Source organism: Pan troglodytes, chromosome 12 (assembly GCF_028858775.2).
Source record: "Pan troglodytes isolate AG18354 chromosome 12, NHGRI_mPanTro3-v2.0_pri, whole genome shotgun sequence".
In the NCBI taxonomy this organism is placed as follows: Eukaryota; Metazoa; Chordata; class Mammalia; order Primates; family Hominidae; genus Pan; species Pan troglodytes.
The window spans coordinates 59,559,933-59,579,263 of NC_072410.2; the positions used below are offsets into that span (position 1 = coordinate 59,559,933).

At 36.9% G+C, this 19,331-nt stretch overlaps 1 protein-coding gene across 20 annotated transcripts in view; it reads left to right on the forward strand.

Moving 5' to 3' along the window:
• The window catches only part of WDPCP (WD repeat containing planar cell polarity effector), a 729,520-nt gene that overhangs the window by 672,341 nt on the left and 37,848 nt on the right, over nucleotides 1-19,331 (forward strand). For 8 of the 20 annotated variants that reach the window (XR_010149489.1, XM_054678456.2, XM_016948623.4 and 5 more), the window contains one exon: nucleotides 8,769-8,800. Coding sequence is in view for 17 of the 20 variants with exons in the window: in XM_054678456.2 (XP_054534431.1) it covers nucleotides 8,769-8,800 (32 nt within the window). In the remaining 3 variants the exon portion in view is untranslated. Of the gene's footprint in view, nucleotides 1-8,139; nucleotides 8,220-8,768; nucleotides 8,801-10,128; nucleotides 10,985-15,827; nucleotides 15,954-19,331 lie in introns of those variants that run through there. The other 12 variants (XR_010149488.1, XM_063789783.1, XM_001163097.7 and 9 more) reach the window with 6 other exon arrangements.

A 19,331-nucleotide genomic window follows, 5' to 3' on the forward strand; every position in this document is an offset into this window, starting at 1 on the left:
TTTATTAATACAAGTAAAAGAAGCTTATCTATATATTTTTACCTCTTATTTTTAGTCAAATTATATTGTCACCATTTATTATGATTTTCAACCCCAGTTTAAATTGATTCACTTTAAGGGGCTTTTTTTGTTTTATTTTCTGAAAGCAGTTATTCTCAGATATGGAACTCCTGCAGCTTTGTTAGTGAATAATGAAATATTGAAGTGTGTGTTTCAAAATCATGAAATATTGCCATTGCAGAACAGCCAGAAATGTCCTTTTCACTATTTCTTTGGGTCTATTTATTATCTCTGTGCCATATTCTTTGAATCTAGGTTCACATACCTTTCTGTGTCAAGAAGGAGTGACAAAAAGGTTAAGAAATTCAGACTTTCAGAGAGGGAATTACGGAAAGTGAAAAGCACATAAGGAATATGGCGCCATTTATATATATATATGCAAAAATTATAACTAAATAATAGATGCTTTTGTCTTTGCTGTTTCCTGCACAACTGAAAACGGAGCTAGACAAGGGTACTGAACTGCCTTCTGCAGATATGGCAGAGGCCCAGAAAATTCCTTAAGTATGCCCTGACTCACTTCCACAGCATCATGTAGTATTTTCCTTACAGACCATATCTATTAACTATGGTTCAACGTACATCAAGCTTTGTATGCTTCTTCCCACAGATACACTGCATATCTGGAACAAGGGAGAAGAGCACATGTCATCTGCAAATCCCCTATATTTATACATTTTTATTATTTTGCTTTCTTACTTATGGTTCTATAAGCAAATTTGGGGAAATTGTTGCTTTGTGTCCAAGTAATGCATAGTAGATGGTGCTGTGGGCTTCCTATTACATCACAACATGAGGTATATAATGTCTTTTAGTGAAGCAAAGACTGATTAATGGAATTCTCCATTATAAACTTCCCCATCAACCTTTCACCTGATGTTTTTTAAATCACTGATGAACATTGCCTAGATTATTTTATTAGGGGTTGTGAAATGATGATTTTCTAATTTTGTAACTCCTTCTGCATTTATAAGTTTGAGTAATTCTATACATAATAAAAGTTTCCTTATCAACTATTCAGTTACCTCGAAAGGCAGAGTAAATGCTTGATAACTTCCCTAGATTTATCAGTTTTTAGGATAATAAATTAACCCAGCAACCCCCAGTAGTGGCCACTGTTTGGGTAGTAGGGGAGGGGAGGTTCATATGGATTTTTAAATATCATTTGATGTGTTTTAATGAATTGTGGTCAATATTCTTTGTGATGGTCAAATTTGTAAATCAGTATCAATCTTTCAGAAACTAATTTTAGCAACATATAACAAAAGCCCAAAAATGCCATAACTTTAAATTTCATTTTTGTAATATAAACATAAAAATGTTAATCACATTGTTATTGTATAAGTGAATGACCTAAAAATATATGTGGGGAATTAATGACTAAATTACAGTATATCTAAATAACAGATACTATATACTCACTTAAAAATCACGATTATCAGGTTCTGGTTCCCAGTAAGATGGAGTAAGCACATTCCTCCTGTCTCACCCATTGAATGCAGCTAAAAATCCTAGGTAGAATATATTGGAGCAGCTGTTTGGGGAGTCTGAAAAGTAAATAATACAGAAGAAATAAGGACGAAGACAAGAACTTAAGATGCCTCTGAACCTATGGCAAGTTTACTAGTGTGTTTTCCTTTAGTTCATCACCACTTGGGCCTAGTCAAGTGCAACCATGGAGGTACACGGAAGCATAAGATAACTAAAGATGCAGCTTCCTGGATCCAGAAAGCACCAAAGGAGATTGCAGACATGAAAGCTTGTGAAAACAACCTCATTAAATTGTTTATAAACTCCAGGGCTTACCCCAGGGTATGCATGTGTGGATCTGATTCTAACCAGTATATAAAAGACTTTGAGATCTAAACTGATAGATAAACTATCACCCAGGTTATATATTTGCTACTGGATGGTACACACACTGACAGCACTGCAAATATCACCAAATAGCACGACAAACAGCCCTGCAAAGAGGCTTTGAAAAGTAAACTGACATACCATAGCTCACAGAGGAACACTGTAACTTGAAGCCTAAACATAAGATAATTGCTTGCTAAAACAAAAATAACATTCATCACAGAATTTTAACAAGATCAAGTCTTAAAATATTCAAAATTTCCAGGATACCAAAAATTACTTGATATATAAAGCGGCAGGAAAATCTCAACTCACATGAGAAAAGATTAGTAAAAGACAATAATGCTGAGATGACAAATGTTGGAATTATCTGACAAACTTTAAGGATCTCCAACAATCAGTAAAATTACTGAAACAAGCCAGGCATGGTGGCATGCACCAGTAGTCCCAGCTACTTGGGAGACTGAGGCAGGAAGATCACTTGAGCCCAGGAGTTGGAGGGTAGCCTAGGCAACTAGTGACATCTTATCTCTTTAAAAAACCAACAAACAAAAAAAACCCAAGTATCAAAAAGAAATAGAAGGTATAAAGAAGAAACAAATAAAGAATTCAAAAGTAAATTAACCAAAAAAAAAAAAAAGTTTTTTTTTGAGACAGGGTCTCATTCTGTCTCACAGGCTAGATTGCAATGGTGCAATCACAGCTCACTGCAGCCTTAACCTCCTGGGCTCAAGCGATCCTCCTGCCTCAGCCACCCAAAGAGCTGGGACTACAGGGGCATGCCGCCACACCCTGCTAATTTTTGCTTTTTTTTTTTTTTTTTTGTAGAGATGAGGTTTTACCATGTTACCCAGGCTGGTCTCGAACTCCTGAACTCAAATGATCCAACCACCTCAGCCTGCCAGAGTGCTGGCATTACAGGTGTGAGCCACCATGCCTGGCCACCACAAAATTTTTTAACTCATTGATAGGTTTGATAATAGCAGAATAGAGATAACAAAGGGAAGTCAATGAACTTGAAGACAGATCAATTGATAGTATCCAATGAACAACAAAGAAAACATATTTTTTTAAAAAAATGAACCGAGGGACCTGTGAGGCAATGCCAAAAGGTCTAACATTCATGACATTAGAGCTGTAGAAGGAGAGGATAAAGAATGCAATGCTGAAAAATATATATATACAAAGAATACCTGAAAACTTCAAATTTGGTGAAGGAAAACTTAGTAAATATGTTTCCAGTAGATTTGTTATTAAAGAATTACTAAAAGTTCTTGAGACATAAGGTAAATGATACCAGAGGGAAACTTGGGACACCAGCAAAGAAGGAAAAGATGATAAAAGAGCCAATTTATCAAGAAAGCATAACAATTCTAAATGTGTTTGCATCTGACAAGAGAATGTCATAATATATAAGAAAAAATGATAGAGATCACAATGGGAACAGACAGATCTACATTTGCATTTGGAGACTGCATCAGTCCTTTCTCAACAACTGATAGAACTAGTGACAGAAAATCATTCCACCCAACAACAGTAGAACGCACATCCTTTTGCACGTGAACATTTACCAAAACAGACCATATCCTGGGTCATAAAACAAACCTAGAAGAATACACAAAGTATGTCCTCTGACCATAATGGGAATAGATTAGAAATAAATAAAAGAAAGAAATAGAGAAAATTCTCCAAACGCTTAGAAATTAACAAACTTCTAAATAATCCCTAGGTCAAAGAGATGGTCTTAAGGAAATCAGAAAAGATTATAAACTGAAAAAAAAATCACAGCTTAAAATAAGAATTTTACTCAATTAAATGCTTATAGAGAAAAGAAGAAATGCCTCAGTCAACAATCTAAGCTTCCATCTAAACAGACTAAAGGAAGAAAAGCAAAGTAAACTCAAAGGAAGCAGAAGAAAGGAAATAATAAAGAGCATATATCATTGAAGTTGAAAACAAAAAAATTAATGAAGTCAAAAGCCTGTTTGAAAAGATCAACAAAATTGAAAAAACTCTAGTCAGACAAAGAGAAAAAGAAGACATAGATTATTGATATCAGGAACGAAAGAGGGTATATTATCTTAAACTTTACCGACATTAAGTAGATAAAAAATAATGTCATGAACTACTGTATGCAAATAAGTTTAACAACATAATTTGAATGGAATAATTCCTTGAAAGCCACAAACTCCCAAACTGGCAGAAAATGAAAGAGATCATCTGAATCCTATGGCTATTAAAGGAATTAAATTTGTAGTTTAAAACAAAACAAAAAACTCTGTAAAAGATATCTCCGGGTCCCGATGGTTTCACTGGTGAATTCGTTGAGAGAAAAATACACTAGCAATTGTGCACATTTCTTTCAGAAAATATGAGATGATAATTCAACACATCCCAGCTCATTTTCTGAGGCTACTACCCAAAGACAGTACAAAAAAATATATCAAGCAGTCCCATGGAATTTTTTACAAAACGAAAGAAAAAAAAGTACAAAAAACTATAGACTACTGTCTCTCATACATATAGAAGTAAAAATCCTCAACAAGGATTAAGAATTTAGTAATATATAAAAATAATAGTATACCAGAATTAAGTGGGATTTACCTTGGGAATGCACAGCTTATTCAATATTCAAAAATTAATGTAATCCACAATTTTAGCAATATAAATAAGAAAAATCAACTGATCAAATCAACTGGTACAAAACGCATGTCTGACAAAATTCCATACCCATTCATAATTAAAAAAAAAAAAAGCTCAGAAAACTAGGAGTAGAAGGGGGCTTCCTCAAACTATAAAGAGTTTCTACCAAGAAGGAAAAAGAGAATACTACAGCTATTATCCTACTTGATAGAGAAAGACTGAATGTTCTCCTCCTAAGATTGGAAACATGGTAAAAATGTCCACTTTTACCACTCTTATGGAACACTGTACTAAAGAAGAAATGAAACCATCCCTTTTTGAAGACAAAATGGTTCCTACAACTAATAAGTGCATTTAGCAAGGTCACAAGATATATGGTCAACACATAAAAATCAGTTGTATTTCTTTTTTTTCTTTTTTTTGAGACAGTCTCGCTCTGTCACCCAGGCTAGAGTGCAATGGCACGACCTCGGCTCACTGCAACCTCCACCTCCCTGGTTCAAGCAATTCCCCTGCCTCAGCCTCCCTAGTAGCTGGGATTACAGGCGCATGCCACCACGCCTGGCTAATTTTTTTGTATTTTTAGTAGAGATGGGGTTTTACCATGTTGGCCAGACGGGTCTCGAACTCCTGAACTCAGGCGATCTGCCTGCCTCGGCCTCCCAAAGTGCTGCGATTACAGGCATGAGCCACTGCTCCCGGCCCAATTGTATTTCTATATACTAGTAATGTACAATTGAAAACCAAAAAAGCTTTTTAAATTACAGTAGCTCCAAAATAAAAGAAATACTGTGTTATAAGTCTAACAAAACATTCCATCTGTATGCTAAAAACTTAAGAAGATTAAAATAAATGGGCCTGGCATGGTGGCTCATGCTTGTAATCCCAACACTTTGGGAGGCCTAGGAGGGCGGATCACCTGAGGTCAGGAGTTCGAGACCAGCCTGGGCAACATGGTGAAACACCGTCTCTGTTAAAAATTAAAAAAAAATTAGCCGGGTGTGGTGGCACACGCCTGTAGTCCCAGCTACTCGGGAGGCTGAGGCAGGAGAATCGCTGGAATCCGGGGGGCGGAGGTTGCAGTGAGCCAAGATCCCGCCACTGCTCTCCAGTCTGAGCAACAGAGCGAGACTCTGTCAAATAAATAAATAAACAAATAAATAGACGTGTTTACGGTTTGGACTCAATATAGTAAAGATGTCAGCTGTCTCCTGACTAATCTAAAGATTTCTGATTAATCTAAAGATTTGATAAAATTCTGATCAAAATCCCAGAAGGATTTTTTAAAGATATCAACAAGCTGATTCTAAAATTTATACAAAGAGACAAAGAAGCTAGAATAACAAAAAACATTTTGAAAAAGGAAAATAATGTTGGAAGAATCATACATGATCTTAGGACTTTTGCTAAAGCAGGGGTTGACAAACATTTTCTGTGAAGGGCCATTTAGTAAAGATTTTTCGTTTTGCAGGTCACATAGTCTGTCACAACTACTTAACTGTCATCATAGCAAGGAAGCAGCCATAGATAATATAAAATGAAGGTGTTCCAATAAAACTTTATTTACTAAAATATGTATGAACTGGATTTGGCCTAGGGACTGTGGTTTGCCATCCCCAAAGCTATAACTAATCAAGAAATTACAGTATTAGTAAAAGGACACACACAGATTAATGAAACAGAACATATAACCCAGAAATAGACCCATATAAATATGCCCAGCTGATTTTTGACAAAAGTACAAAGGTAATTCAATGGAGAAAGGACAGTTTTTCAACAAATGGTATTGGCACAATACACATCTATGCACACACAGACACACAAAGAATCTCAAACTAAACCTCACACATTACTCTCAAAAATTAACTAAAAATAAATCATAGATCTAAATATAAAATGTAAAACTATCAAACTTTTAGAAGAAAGCATAGGAGGAAATATTTGTGACCTGGGATTAACAAAGAATTCTCCAACTAGACACCAAAAGCATGATCCATTTTAAAAAAAATTGGTAACTTCATCAACTGTTGTTCCTCAAAAGGCACTGTTAGGAGCCTGAAAAGACAAGCTACATGATGGGAGCAAATATTTGCAAGTCACATATCCAGCAAAGGAGTTGTATCCAGAATATATACAGAACTCTCAAAGCTCAACAGTAAGAAAACAAATAGCCCAACTACAGTGGTCAAAAGACTTGGACGGACATTTCAATAAGGAGATATATGGATAGCAAACAAATAAATTTAATATCATTAGCTATTTGGGAAATTGAAATTAAAACCATGATGAGATAGATACCTCTGTACACCTATTAGAATGTCAATAATTTTTAAAAATACTGATAATTCCAGGTGCTGGTGAGGATGATGCAAAGTAACTGAACTCTCATTCATTGTCACATGAAATGTAATATAAAATGGTACAACTCTTCTGGGAAATGGTTTTGCAGTTTCTTATAAAGTTAAACATGTATTCACCATATGATTCAACAATCCCATTAAGTATTTACACTAGAAAAGTAAAAACAGGTTCACACAAGAACCTGTACATGAATGCTTGTAGCAGTTTTATTCATAATTTTCAAAAACTGAGAAAAATACCCTTCAAAAGGTGAATAAATAAACTGGTACACACATCTGTAATGGAATACTGCTCAGCAATAAAAAGCAGTGAACCATTGATACACGTTTAACAACTTGGATGAATATCAGGGCATTATACTGAATGACAGAAGTCAGTCACAAAAGTTTATATGGTATAATTCCAATTATACAACATTCGTGAAGTCAAAACTATAGTTATGAAGAAGATTTCTGTGGTTGCCAGGGTGTATAGGTTGAGGGGGGTGTGACTATAAAGTATATAAGGGAGGGTTTTTTGGCATGATGAAACTGTTCTATATTCTGTAATGGTAATAACAGGAATCTAAACATCTGTTAAAATTCACAAAACTCTATACCTTAAGAAAGTCAGTTTTAACATATAAACAGTACAAATTTTGAAACAAAAAAAAATAAGTGAAAGATGATGACATGAAATTTCACAAGACCACATTATCTCAGTTTTATTTTTTTAAAAGATACATAATAATAAGTAGTGGAGCTAAATATCCAGAGAACAACTCTGGATATTTATATTATTCTTTTTCTATGTTTTGGTGGGGGGTTTTCTACATCAAAAGTGAATTACTTTTACAAGTTTATAAAACTTCATCATTCATTTTAATTTTATAATAACCATGAGTTCAGAGCATCACATTTGGTTTCCATGATTGTTTCTCTTAAAACTTCATATGTAAAATACATTATCTGTATGTTAAAGTTTAATTTAACTGCTCTTTGAAATGTCCGGTAAAATATTTAATGGTGGAAAAATTAAAAGTGGCTTTCTCTGTTTTTAAATATAATGGTATTTAAATGATTACTATATTGTTGAAAGTTTCCAAAGAAATTTTTTAATTACATTTTTTAACCCAGAAATTTTAAAATATTTTAATACTTTAAAATCTATAACTTATACCTAACCTTAAAATTTTCTTTTTTAATCCTTTTTCCAATTAAAAACACCCATATACTGCAGACAAATAATTGACAGAAGGAATGAACTTGAAAAAGACATCTGTTCTGGATTTTTGATGACTAATACCTGTAATGCAGAAGGTAATGGTATTCAAGACACCCAAGTATTCAAAGTATAACAGAAAAACTATGTTATAGCTTGCAAGAACTTTCAGTAAATTAATAAAAATAGGAAAACTCTGAGCATTTCTAGTTGGTATAAGACTGCTTGTCATTGATATAAAATACCAAGTTGCCTGATTATTACAAAGGTGAAATTTCAATGATCATACAAATAAATATAGATAAATTTGGAGATCTTGTTAAAAAGTTGATTCTGATTCAGTAGATCTGGGCTGGAGCCTATGGCTCTGCATTTCTAATAAGCTCTCAAGTGATATGCTGCTAGTATATACTATAGTATATACTGTACATAGTAAATACTGTAATGCAAGGTAGCCATACACATATATATGAAAATGATTGGCACTTTCATACTATGTTAAGGTTTGGTTTTTTATTTCTCTAGAGTTCTCAGCATTGTAACTTGTTATTATTTTAAGCATTTCTGTTTTTAGTGTTGTAAAAAAATTTTCTTAAGGTCCATTATTAGACTTTTAAGATAATTAATGTTTTAATCTTTTACTTTAGACGGAGAACTGAGAGAAGACGGCAGAGAACAGGTAAAACACTTTCTCTGTTTATTACTAGACATTTAAATTCTAAGAGAAAAGCATAATGTATGTGATTATTTTGAACTCAAGAAATGCTATCTATTGGTCTACATTAACTGGACTACATTAACTAGATTAACTGGTCTACATTAACTACACTAACAGCTTCTAAAAAACTATTCAGCTTTTCAGTATTCCCAAGTTGTAATTATTATTTAAAAGCTATTTTAAAATAAAATTGTGCATAACAGAGTAGGTACAAATGAAATTACACATCTTCAAGTTGACTCAAAATGATTCAGTAGGGAGAAAGTAGAAGGGATATAGGTGAATTAAGAGTAACCAGATGTTGGCAGGGTGCGGTGGCTCATGCCTGTAATCCCAGCATTTTGGCAGGCCGAGGCAGGTGGATCACTTGAAGCCAGGAGTTTGAGACCAGCCTGGCCAACATGGCAAAACCCTCTCTACTAAAAATACAAAAATTAGCCAGGTGTGGCGGCTGCACCTGTAATCCCAGCTGCTTGGGAGGCTAAGGCATGAGAATTACTTGAACCCAGGAGGAAGAAATTGCAGTGAGCCAAGATCATGCCACTGCACTCCAGCCTGGGTGACAGAGCAAGACTCTGTGTCACAGAAAAAAAAAAAAAGAGTAGCCAGGAGTTGATAACTGATGAAGCTGGGTAGCAGTTTGCAAATGTCATTCTCTCTTTGGTATATGTTTGAGATTATCCAAAGTAAAAAATTTAAAAATAAAAGGTGTATAATAATGATTAAATTATTCAATATATTTTATTACATATAATTTTTATAAATAATGCATATAAAATATCACATCTGACAGGTAGTTCTGAACCCTTCTCCCTGTCTGTCTCTGACATCGCATCTCAGTTCATTTTGAGAGGAAATAGCAATTCCCTGTTATACCAATTACAGAAAGGCTAGGATTTATTGTGAGACTTGAGTCTGAATGATAGTCCCACAATTTCTAGCATTATAACTTTGGGCGAGTCATTTCATCTCTCTAAGCCTCAACTTCTTCATTCCTAAAATAGAGATAATGCCACACACTCCACGGGATTTTTATGAAGCTCTTTTGTGAACACAAATGTGATAGGACTTTGCTAATTATATGGAACTATACTAATGATAGTAATGGTCAATATCATTGCTTCAATCTACTTCTTTCTGGACATACCTGCATTGAAAATAAAAATAATAATCTTTATTTGCTTGGAGGGAAATACGCCATATTACAGTTGAATATACATGCCTAAAAATTTGTTTAATTTGCGAAAGCTTCAAGAAACTTTACCATAAATTGTATATATTTTAAATAGCTTATTTTTTTAGAATACTTGTTTTAAAAAAAGAACAACAACAACATCCTGGCCAGGTGCAGTGGCTCACACCCAAGCACTTTGCGAAGCTAAGGAAGGTGGATTGCATAAGCCCAGGAGTTCGAGACCAGCCTGGACAACATGGCAAAACCCCATCTCTACTAAAAATACAAAAAGTAGCCAGGCACAGTGGCGTGTACCTGTAGTCACAGCTACTCAGGAGGCTAAGGTGGGAAGATCACTTGAGCCCAGGAGCTGGAGATTGTAGTGAGCTGAGATCACACCACTGCACTCCACCCCGAGCAATAGCAGAGTAAGACCCTGTCTTGAAATAAGCAAACAAACAAAAAAACAGCATCCTGTCACAACTTTACAGACACATCCACTTGGATAAACAAGTGTACATGAAATTCAATCAAGAAACTGACTTCCCAAGGATCTTTCTGGAAGGGTCTTTATAGAGAATACGGGAAATATCAGTTTGTGTACTAAAGTATAGGATGGTTTTTGTAATGTAATTTGTCACAACACTGAGTTCAGTTACTAATATAGCTTAAATTCAGATTAGCACTAACTCATATACACTTTATGTTCAGTGCTCTGGTTTCTTGTTTAGAAATTGCTATTAAGTACAGATAAGATACGGATTATAACAGGCTGTCATTGTTTGCAAAGTCTTCTTGTGAAATTTCCACATGCTACATTTTAAAGTAGGGTTTCTGCATATGTGTGTCTTTGCATAATTTTCTATTGCTATAATAACTATTTTTCAACATATTTCTTTTAATCAACTTTTTTCTCAACCAATTGAATATATTCAACAAAAATAATAATAAAACATTATTGTTAGTATTTATCAAGTACTTCTTATTTTTCTGGTTCTGGACTCAATACCTTATGTTTTAATTCAGTTAATTCTCACAACAAACCTATAAGATGGATACTACTATTAGCCTCATATAAACAATGATACTGAGACATACAGATTAGTAATTTCCCATAGTCTCCCAGGTTGTAAAGTGCAAAGCTGGAATTCAAACCCAAAGAGTCTGGCTCTTAGAACAGGGTTTCTGAACCTTAGCGCTATTGACATTTTGGGCCAAATAATTATTTGCTCTTGGGCTGTCCTGTGCATTGTAGGATGTTTAGCAGCAATCCCTGGCCTCTGTCTACTGAATGCCAGTAGTTTCCCAACCCCAGTCACGGCAACCAAATAACTCTCCAGACATTGCCAAATGTCTCCTGGGGGGAGGAAGATAGTAAAAAGTCATCCTTGGTTAAGAAACACAACCCTAGAGAAACCCCTACATGACATCACCTCTCAGAAAGCCACACATACAAAAATATGGAAAGCCAGAAAACAAAATAGAAATCACCTTCATCCCACCATTGAGAGAAAAATCATTAACATTACCAGTACCTTTGAAGTCCCCTGGGTGTCCCTCCTCAATTACATTTCTTCTTCCATCTACTCTCAGTCTTAAATTTTGTCTTAACCATTCCTTTGCTTGTCTTTATGGTTTTCCCATATGAGGCAAGTTCCATAAATAAAATCTTTTTTTTTTTTAAGAGAAAGAGTCTCACTCTGTCACCCAGGCTGGAGTGCAGTTGCATGAATACAGCTCACTGTAACCTCAAACTCCTGGGCATAAGCAGTCATCCCACCTCAGCCCTCTGAGTAGCTAGAATTATAGGTGCATGCCACCATGCCTAGCTAATTTTGGGCTTTTTGTAGAGACAGGGTCTTGCTATATTGTTGGTCTCAAACTCATTTAACAACTTGTTTAATTTTACTTCTTTCTGAACTTTATATAAGTGGAAACATAGTGCATTCTTCTTGTTACTTACTTTTTTCACTAAATATTATTTTTGAATATAGCCATGCTGACATATGTAGATGTAGGTATGTTCATTTTCACTGCCTATAGTATTTCACCAACTGAATACAATTTATTCATCCACTACTCAGTTTATTCATTCTTCTGTTAATGGACATTTATGTTGATTCTAGCTTTTTCTATTACAAACAGGGCAACTATATATTCCTAGGGTATATACTTAGGAGTGAAATTTCTGGTCACAGGCAATACACATCTTTAATTTTAATAAATAATTCCAAATATTTCCTAGAGTAGTTTTGCCAATTTATATTTCCACTAAACAAGTATAAGAGTTTCCATTTCTCCACATCTTGCTAATACTTAAACACTCAGGTTTTTAAATGTTTGCCATCCCTAGTAGCTGTGTAGTGGTTTCTCATTGAGGTTTTAATTTGTATTTGCCTGATTAATAATGAGGTTGAACATCTTTTCATATGTTTCTTGTCATCTTGTTTCTTCTTCCTTGAAATGCCTATTCCTATGTTTTACTCATTTTTCCACTGAGTTCTTTGCCTTTTTCTCACTGATTTGTAGTAGTCTTTATATATTTTAGAAACTAATCCTTTGTCAGTGTTACAAATAACTCCTCCCAAGTTGTTGCTTATCTTTTTCCTGTCTTTGTGGTTGACGAAAAAAAATTTTGACTATATTAAAGACAAGAATGCACCATTATACCTTTATGGTATGCTTTTATATCTTGTTTAAGATGTCCTTCCTTATTTCCAATCTCATACAGATAATCTCCTTTCATTAAAGTTTTTACCTTTCACATTTGTCTTTAATCCATTGGGGTTTGGGGGGTGTGTGTGTGTGTGTGTGTGTGTGTGTGTGTGTGTGTGTGTGTTGGCTCCTGTGTCCTTTTAACCCTATTAGTCTTTGGCAGCAGCCTAACTTTTATGGCATGAGATGTCCCAGACTCATCTTGTAAATTCCTTGTAAATTCCCTGTCTTACACCTAGAATCTACTATTTCTCCATTTCTTCTGTTTTCTCTGGGTTAATCTTGGCTTTTAGACTTTTTTCGTGGACAGAAAAGAAAATACTTTTTTTTTTTTTCTCAGCTAGGAGTAGTGGTTCACACCTGTAATCCCAGCACTTTGGGAGGTGGGTGGATCACGTGAGGCCAGAAATTCAAGACCAGCCTGGTGAACATGGTGAAACCCTGTCTCTACTAAAACAAAAACAAAAACAAAAACAAATATTAGCTGGCGTGGTGGTACACGCCTGTAATCCCAGCTACTCGGGAGACTGAGACACAAGAATCGTTTCAACCCAGGAGGCAGAGGTTGCAGTGAGGAAAGGTCATGCCACTGCACTCCAGCCTGGGCGACAGAATGAGACTCTGTCTCAAAAGGAAAAATGAATAACTTTTTTTTTCTTGATACAGTGTCTCATTCTGTCACCCAGACTGGAGTGCAGTGGTGTGATCACAGCTCACTGCAGCCTTAACCTCCCAAGCTCAAGCCATCCTCCCACCTCAGCCTCCTGAGTTGCTGGGACATTTTTATCAACTCTCAGGAATCAGCAGCAGAAAGACATTAATTGGTATCTCCAGTCCAGGCTTCATCCCAGGCTTCAAACTGATAATAACTACAAGCCAATGTTAAAATAACTGTTCCTTCTAGGAAGTTCCATACCATCTTGTACTTTTCCTATCACCATAAATATCACTTTTTATTATAACTCTGGTTTAATTATCTCCTTCACTAGGCTGTAACTTTTTTTTTTTTTGAGACAGAGTCTTACTCTGTCACCCAGACTGCAGTGCAGTGGCACGATCTTGGCTCACTGCAACCTCTGCCTCCGGGTTCAAGCACTTCCCCTGCCTCAGCCTCCCAAGTAGCTGAGATGACAGGCACGTGCCACCACTCCCAGCTAATTTTTGCATTTTTAGTACAGATGAGGTTTCACCATGTTACCCAGGTTGGTCTCGAACTACTGAGCTCAAGTGATCTGCCCACCTTGGCCCCCCAAAGTGCTGGGATTACAGGCATAAGCCACCGCACCCAGCCTATTAGGCTGTAACTTTCTAAAAGGCAGTATCTGTATCCATTTTGCTCTACATCTTACTGTTAGCAACAGACATGGAATTCTATAGTGAATGTTTTTAAAATAACGTAGGCAAAAATGCATGAATAAAGAAGTCTTTGACTAGATAATATCCCAAACATAAGATGTCTTAAACTAAACTCATCATTTTCCCCTCAAACTCCAAACTTGCTCCTCCATATGTGGTCTCTGTCGTTCTTGATTCTCTATAACCCACTTACAATTAATCCAACCAATCAAATTCAATTGATTAATGCTCCTAAATATTTCTAGAAACTAGCCCTATAACCATTGGAATTTAGGCTAATCAATCATCTTCACTTGGAGTACTGCTTCCTAATTATTATCTTTGTCTTTAGTCTATACCCACTACCACCACCACCACCTCCTGAAATCTAGCCTCCACAATGCTGCTAAAGTAACCTACCTAAGTATCATTCCCCTCCCTAAAACCCCATAGGATAAAGTCCAAGCTCCTTATCATGGTGTATAAGACTCTCTATTAACTAACCTGTGCTTTCCAGTTTTATTTCCTGCCACTCTTTACCTCAAAGAGTCTGAGTTACTTCATTCTTACATCCCTAATACTTATTATATCACTTTGAGCACTATAGGTGTCACTAAATGTTGACTGAACCAAACTAGACCTATGTAGGCTTAGATACCTTCTCAGTAACACTAGTTTTACCAAAATTTTATTATGAAAAGTTTTAAATATACAGTAAAGTTCTAAGAAGGTACAGTAAACATCCGTATGCCCACTATTTGGATTCGACCATTAATGTCTTACAATAATTGCGTTATCACTTATCTGTCCATTAACCTGTCCCTTTATCAATCCATCTTATTTTTTTCAACTTTTATTGCATTGAAACATCTTATTTTTGATACATTTCAAAGTAAGTTGCAGATATCCATACGCTTCGCCTCTTTAGCCACTTTAGCATACATATCATTAACATGTTAAAAACTCTCGGCCGGGAACAGTGGCTTACGCCTGTAATCCCAGCACTTTGGGAGGCCGAGGCGGGTAGATCACGAGGTCAGGAGATCAAGGCCATCCTGGCCAACATGGAAACCCCATCTCTACTAAAAATACAAAAATTAGCTGGGCATGGTGGCGTATGCCTATAGTCCCAGCTACTCAGGAGGCGGAGGCAGAGATTACAATGAGCTAAGATTGCACGACTGCACTCCAGCCTGGGCAATACAGCAAGACTCTGTCAAAAAAAAAAAAAAAAAAAAACATGCTCTCAATAAACTAGGTACTGAAGGAACATACCTCAAAAAAAAAGAGCCATATATGACAAACCCATAGCCAAAATCATACTGAACGGGCAAAAGCTGGAAACATTCCCCTAGAAAACTGACACAAGACAAGGATGCCCTCTCTCACCACTCCTATTCAACAGAGTATTGGAAGTTATAGCCAGAGCAACCAGGCAAGAGAAAGAAATAAAGGGCATCCAAATAGGAAGAGAGGAAGTCAAACTATCCCTGTTTGCAGACAACATGGTCCTATATCTAGAGAACCCCATAATCTCAGCCCAGAAGCTCCTTCAGCTGATAAACAACTTCAGCAGTTTCAGGATACAAAACCAATGTACAAAAATCACTAGCATTCCTATACACCAACAATAGCCAAGCCAAGAGCCAAATCAGGAACACAATCCCATTCACAATTGTTACAAAAAGAATAAAACACCTAGGAATGCAGCTAATCCAAGAGGTGAAAGATCTTTACAATGAGAACTACAAAACACTGCTCAAGGAAATCAGAGATGACACAAACAAATGGAAAAACATTCCATGCTCATGAACAGGAAGAATCAATATTGTTAAAATGGCCATACTACCCAAAGCAATGTATAGATTCAATGCTATTTCTATTAAACTACCACTGAGATTCTTCACAGAACTAGATAAAAACTACTTTAAAATTCAGGCCCTTTTCTTTTGCAGCTGGGAGGCAGGTAGCCCAGGACAAGTTTTCAAGCCCATCATGCCCTCTGCCTGGAAAAAGACTCAGGACTGTTGTTGGGGGGCATGGTGGGAGTGAGACAGGCCCTTCAGTTTGCATGGGAGCTGGGTGAGGCCAGTGACTGCCGGCTTTCCCCTACTTCCCTGAGAAACTGCATTTCTCAGCAGAGGCAGCCATAATCCTCCTAGGTACCCAACTCCAGTGACCTGGGGATCTCACCCCCATCCGCCACAGCAGGCACAGCAAGACCTGCCCAAGGAGAGTCTGAGCTCAGACATTCCTAGCCCCACCCCCACCTGATGGTACTTCCCTATCCACCCTGGTAGCAGAAGACAAATGGCATATAATCTTCGGAGTGCCAGGGCCCACCCACCGCTGGTCCCTCTCTATATTACTACAGCTGATGCTTTCTGGAAAGCGCACCTCCTGGCAAGAGTCCAACCAGCCCAAAAATAGAGCATTAAACCACCAAAGCCAAGAACCCTCACGGAGTCCATCACACAGCCCTGCCATCTCCACTGGAACAGGCACTGGTATCCATGAATGAGAGACCCATAGATGCTTCATATCACAGGACTCTGTGCAGACAACCCCCAGTACCAGCCTGGAGCCAGATAAACCAGCTGGGTAGCTAGACCCAGAAGAGAAACAACAATCACTGTAGTACGGCTCACAGGAAGCCACATCCATAGGAAAAGGGGGAGAGTACTACATCAAGGGAACACCCTGTGGGACAGAAGAACCTGAACAGCAGCCTTCAGCCGTAAACCTTCCCTCTGATAGAGCCTACCCAAATGAGAAGGAACCAGAAAACAAACCCTGGTAATATGACAAAACAAGGCTCTTCAACACCCCCAAAAAATCACACTAGTTCAGCAGCAGTGGATCCAAATCAAGAAGAAATCCCTGATTTACCTGAAAAAGAATTTAGGGAGGTTAGTTATTAAGCTAAAGAGGGATGGACTAGAGAAAGGTGAAGCCCAATTTTAATGCGAGGAAATCCAAAAAGTGATGCAACAAGTGAAGGGAGAAATATTCAAGGAAACAGATAGCTTAAAGAAAAAACAACCAAAAAATCAGGAAACTTTGGACGCACTTTTAGAAATGTGAAATGCTGCCCAGGCATGGTGGCTCACCCCTCTAATCCCAGTACTTTGGGAGGGTGAGGCGGGCAGACCACAAGGCCAGGATTTTGAGACCAGTCTGGCCAACATGGCGAAACCCCATCTCTACTAAAAATACAAAAATTAGCTGGACAAAAATACAAAAATTAGCCAGGGAATCACTGGAACCCAGGAGGTGGAGGTTGCATTGAGCCATTGAGCCGTGCCACTGCACTCCAGCCTGGGTGACAGGGCGAGACTCCGTCTCAAAATAAAATAAAATAAAATAAAATAAAGGGTAAATGCTCTGGAAAGTCTCACCAATAGAATTGAACAAGGAGAAGAAAGAAACTCAGAGCTCGAAAACAAGGTCTTTGAACTAACCCAATCCAACAAGGTCAAAGAAAAAAGAATAAGAAAATATGAACAAAGTCATGAAGAAGTCTGGGATTACGTTAAACAACCAAACTTAAGAATAATCAGTGTTCCTGAGGAAGAAGAGAATTCTAAAAGCTTGGAAAACATATTTGGGGGAATAATCAAGGAAAACTTCCCCAGCCTTGCTAGAGACCTAGACATCCAAATACAAGAAGCACAAAGAACACCTGGAAAATTCATTGCAAAAAGATCTTCGCCTAGGCACATAGTCATCAGGTTATCCAAAGTTAAGACAAAAGAAAGAATCTTAAAACCTGTAAGACGGAAGAACCAAGTAACCTATAAAGGAAAACCTATCAGATTAACAGCAGATTTCTCAGCAGAACCCCTACAAGCTAGAAGAGATTGGTGCCCTATCTTCAGCCTCCTCAAACAAAACAATTATCAGCCAAGAATTTAGTATCCAGCAAAAGTAAGCATCATGTATGAAGCAAAGATACAGTTGTTTTCAGACAAACAAATGCTGAGAGAATTTGCCATTACCAAGCCACCACTATAAGAACTGCTAGAAGGAGCTGTAAATCTTGAAACAAATTCTGGAAACACATCAAAACAGAACCTCTTTAAAGCATAAATCACACAGGACCTATAAAACAAAAATACATGTTAAAAAGCAAAAACAACAAAAAAAACAAAGTACGCAGGCAACAAAAATCACAATGAATGCAACGGTACCTCATATTTCAATACTAACATTGAATGTAAATGGCCTAAATGCTCCTCTTAAAAAATACAGAACTACAGAATGGATAAGAACTCACCAACCAACTCTCTGCTGCCTTCAGAAGACTCACCTAACACATAAGGACTCACATAAACTTAAAGTAAAGGGGCAGAAAAAGGCATTTCATGCAAATGGACACCAAAAGCGAGCAGGGGCAGCTATTCTTATACCAGACAAAACAAATTTTAAAGTAACAGCAGTTAAAAGAGACCAAGAGGGACATTATATAATGGTAAAAACCTTGTCCAACAGGAAATATCACAATCCTAAAAACAGAGGCACCTGCGGTGACATGTGCCTGTAGTCCCCGCTACTCCAGGAGGCTGGGGCAGGAGAATCGCTTGAACTTGGGAGGCAGAAGGTGTAGTGAGCCAAGATCGCACCACTGCACTCCAGCCTGGATGACAGCAAAACTCTGTCTCAAAATATGTATATAGATGGGTGTGTGTGTGTGTGTGTGTGTGTATATATATATGTATGTGTATATATATGTGTGTGTGTATATATATGTATGTGTATATATGTATGTGTGTATATATATGTGTATATATATATACACACACACACACACACCCCTAACACTGCAGCTCCCAAATTTATATAACAATTACTAATAGACCTAAGAAACAATTACTAATAGACCTAAGAATAGACCTAAGACCTACACTACTCCACTGACAGCACTAGACAGGACATCAAGACAGAAACTCAACAAAGAAACAATGGATTTAAACTATACCTTAAAACAAATGGACTTAACAGATATAAACAGAACATTTCATCCAACAACCACAGAACACACAGTGCATGGAACTTTCTCCAAGATACAGCATATGATAGCCCACAAAACGAGCCTCAATAAATTTTAAAAATTTGAAATTATATCAAGCATGCTCTCAGATCACAGTGGAATAAAACTGGAAATCAACTCCAAAAGGAACCTTCAGAACCATGCAAATACATAGAAATTAAATAACGTGCTCCTGAATGAGCATTGAGTCAAAAATGAAATCAAGATGGAAATTAAAA